Source organism: Erpetoichthys calabaricus, chromosome 6 (assembly GCF_900747795.2).
Source record: "Erpetoichthys calabaricus chromosome 6, fErpCal1.3, whole genome shotgun sequence".
Classification (NCBI taxonomy): Eukaryota; Metazoa; Chordata; class Cladistia; order Polypteriformes; family Polypteridae; genus Erpetoichthys; species Erpetoichthys calabaricus.
The window spans coordinates 125,145,484-125,149,283 of NC_041399.2; the positions used below are offsets into that span (position 1 = coordinate 125,145,484).

General features: G+C 39.8%; 1 protein-coding gene across 2 annotated transcripts; it reads right to left on the reverse strand.

Annotated features, from left to right (window-relative positions):
• Positions 1-635: 635 nt before the first annotated feature.
• On the reverse strand, positions 636-3,074 carry LOC127528370 (uncharacterized). Of its 2 annotated transcripts, XM_051928899.1 has the most exons (4): positions 2,927-3,074; positions 2,683-2,805; positions 2,453-2,607; positions 636-1,483 (listed from the first exon to the last, which is right to left on the reverse strand). In XM_051928899.1, exons 1-4 carry the CDS (start codon positions 3,032-3,034, stop codon positions 934-936), a joined length of 936 nt encoding a protein of 311 aa, XP_051784859.1. In that variant the 5' UTR covers positions 3,035-3,074; the 3' UTR covers positions 636-933. The 2 variants fall into 2 exon arrangements, with proteins under 2 accessions (XP_051784859.1, XP_051784860.1); XM_051928900.1 differs by lacking the exon at positions 2,453-2,607 and having other exon boundaries at positions 636-1,485; positions 2,927-3,073.
• Between the last annotated feature and the right edge of the window lie 726 nt (positions 3,075-3,800).

Consider the following 3,800-nt stretch of genomic DNA (forward strand, 5'->3'; position numbering starts at 1 on the left):
CACTCTGGTCTCTGCCCGTTGTTGGGGGCGATGTATGACAAGCATTGGACATTTTGTCAGTCGTTCGAAAAGGAAATGGTCAGCCAGTCTTGACCTTGGTCCTAGAAATGGGGCTGGTTATCTTTGTAAGCTGAGACGGACCTTTGGGGACCTGTAAGGTGTCAAAAGGTAAGTCAGCAATTGGGTGGAGCAGGCATCCTGCTCCTATCTGCGTACAGAGACGGTGTGTGTACAGAGAGCATGAGTGACAGACCCAGCGAGAGGATGAACAACAAGACTTTAGAGAGAATCTATTACACACCCAAGGAAACCTGGCTGTACAGTCCAAACACACCATGGGTGCCCTGTTACCTTACCCACCTTGCAAAACCATGCCCTTTATAAATTAAAGCATATAGTAGAAGATACCAAGGTGTATTAAAACAATAACTTTCAGAGGATGTACAAGAAAGTTTTAGAGAGAATCTATTACAGAGCCAAGGAAACCTGGCTGTACAGCCCAAACACATCATGGGCACCCTGTTACCTCGCCCACTTTGCAAAACCATGCCCTTTATAAAGTAAATCATAATGTAGTAGATACCAAACTGTCTTAAAACAAGTTTTATTGAATGATTCAAAAAAGATACCGAAAGTGTCTTAAAAACAACAAGTTTTATTGAAGCAAAATTCCAAACATAGCAAAATAAGACGTGGTCTTCACTTTCAGAGTTACACACTGTGTGCTATACATTAAAATTGTTTAAAAGTATGAATAAAAGCATGGAGAAACAGCAGTAAAATATTCACACAAGCGTATTTGTATACAGATTAGCAATTGATTTGAAAATAAACAAAAACACAAGAATTGTATACATGTAATAGAACACAAATCAAATTGCAAACCAGGTCCAAACCCATCAATGAGCCGGTAATACACCTAAAATAAAATGTTTAAGCCAGCACATGTTTTATATATTTGTATTTCACTAAATTATGCAAGCCTATTTTCTCAGTTTGGAACAGAGCCGACCACATAAAGCTGGTCTTCACAGGCTGAATCAGTTGTGCGTAAGCATCAATGGGTATCTCTCCCTGCTCAAATTCAGCTATAATATCATCCACATCATTCTTGACAGCTTTACGAAAACAAGGAAGATTACACATTTTTAGCAAAGCACACACACAGGACACAAGTCTATCCTTTCTAGCCCTATGGAGCATGAATAAGCTATGTTTATATGCAATAAATGGTTTAGCGAACAATATATTACAAATGTGTCCATCTGGTATGCATTTGTTCTCTTGACATTCAGCACATTTTTCCCCTAAATGTTCAACAGAGCTAAACACATAAGCACAGACAACTGAGTGACCAATTATTGTCATAATTAATCTTTTTCTAGCAGATATAATATAAGGAGAAATCCTTCTATAGGTTGTATTACGTGTCACGCTGGGCTGGGACCTGGTTTTCCTTGTTCTAGCTGCAGAGTCTTGGATCCTCTGACAATAAAAACAAAACAAAATACAACAGTTAGCCAACAGAAAATATAACACAAACAGGTCTTGTTTAGCATGGATAATGCATCTTGTTTAGGTTTCTGTAAATCGATGTTGGATTTAAAAAATAACTGAAATGGTGATTAGAAACAACTTCAAAAGCTCCTGTCTGAATCTTGGGCTTTGTTGCACGGTGCATCTTTTGTATAAGCTGAAAAGTGTTTACTTCAGCAACAAACTGCTCCAGACAGTTAAGAATATGAATTTTAGTCGGTTTAACAATTCTTAATCCACACAAGGGTTTAACCATATAAAACACCAAGTGTATTAATCTTTTAATACTGATCTGTTGACAGATGCTGGAAAAACACAAGGGTGCATTTTCTGAGAATCAGATTCTAATAAAAGACAAGTGTGCCCATCCTGAGATTTGTCACCCAAACGGCATGCTAAACAAGACCCAGTTAATATATCTCTTACACAGGTACTGACCACGTAAGCTACAACAGACTTTACACAATGCTTCATTAAAATCAATCCGGCTCTGTGACTGTGATGGCTGACAAGTGTTTGAGAAAATATACACAGGTATTGAGACTTCAGCCTTGAAGTTGAACAATCTTTTACAATGTGCTTAAATACCTCACTGGCCATCTTAAAGTCACTCTAATATGGGAAAAAAGAAAAGTTATATTCCCACACGAAAAATACATATTCCTAACAGGCTATCAGTACAACATAAAAGAATTCTGGACAATATTTCAGAAGCCAACTGGATAGCTTTCTCAACAGAATCGTCATTACTGTTGGAGCAGATATAAGCCACACGTCTTAAAAGATACAAAAATTTATCACGTGTCATTACAGGAACGGTATTACCTATTGATCTAAAGATACTGTACATCTAGTCACACGTGAAATAGCCGTTAGAGTTTTTACATCGGCCCTTCTGTTCGAAAAAAGGAAACACTCCACTAAGCCAGGCATTCTTTCAGCAAGACTTTCAATGTCACAAATTAATTTTTTAACATCTGGTTTTAAATCATCTTTCTTTTTATCGATAAGACCTTTCAAAGCTGCTGAAAGTACTTCTTTCGCATAATACTTGGGCTCCCCACATGCAATCTGACAAGTTAAAATAAAATAAATGAGAACCTATTTTGTACTACCATGCAAATAGACTTAACAGTCCAGACTCACCATGTCGAAGGTCGTGCCGTCTATGTCGGGTGTGTCAGTCTTTTTCTCATCAAAGGTCGTGCTGCCTCCAGCAGGTGCTTCAGTGTTTTTCACGGACTGGCGAGTTTCTCTTTTTGGCATCTCCTGTAAAGAAAACGTAAATAGGTGTGAAAGCCAAGAAAGCAATACATCTGTGAAAGCCAAGAAAAGCAATACATTTGCGAAAGCCAAGAACATTTTTAAAAAGGCATACATTCCAAATGACCTGTTTAGATTTCTCTGGTTCAGGTTCAGGTTCTATAGACTGGTAATCTTCTAAAATGATAACATCGGTCTCTGCTTTAGTGGTAGGTTTTGTTGTTGCAGAATCCATGTCTTGCTTCTTTCTAGTAAAAGAAAACAGATAATGGTGTGTCTTCGCGATGTACCAACGAGAAAGCTCGACTGGCCAAGCGACACACAGACATGGGTAAGCTGGGGGCAGCAAGAGCCAATGCCGCACTTCGGTTCTGCCTTTTCAGCCTGTCTCCATGATGGACCAGCGAGAATGCTCGACTGGCCAAGTGACACACGGACACCAGTAAGCTGGGGCTGCAAGCTCCAATGCTGCAAAGGACCATCGAGAACGCTTGACTGGCCAAGCGACACATGAACTGTGATTAGTGTAGCTGGTTAAAACCTTGCAAAGTGGTGGACTCGGCCAACCTACTTCAGCTCGGTAAAAAGAATTGTTAGCTGTAAAACAAGTGTTGGTGTCTCCTTTCTGACCTTGATAGCGGCGGACTCAGCCAGCTTGCTAGGTCTCGATCATAAGGAGATGGACACCCATGCTTACCACAACATACCCAATTCTTGTCATTCAGGCGGCATGCTCTGCAGTCCATATAGCCCTCTTTAAATATGATTTTGGGTGAGGCTTTTACAACGCTCGGGCCAATCAAAACGTTTTAAGATAAGATTTTTTAAGATAACCCGCCGACATATTTTTAACCAATCAACAAACACATGACTCATGTTAAGCTAGCCAATGGAATTACACCATGCTGGTTCAAGCATGCACTGTCTGCATCGAGTGCTTCCCATGTTCATAACAGCCAATCAGGATGCAGACCAGGTGGCGGGAATGTGAAAAGTCTATG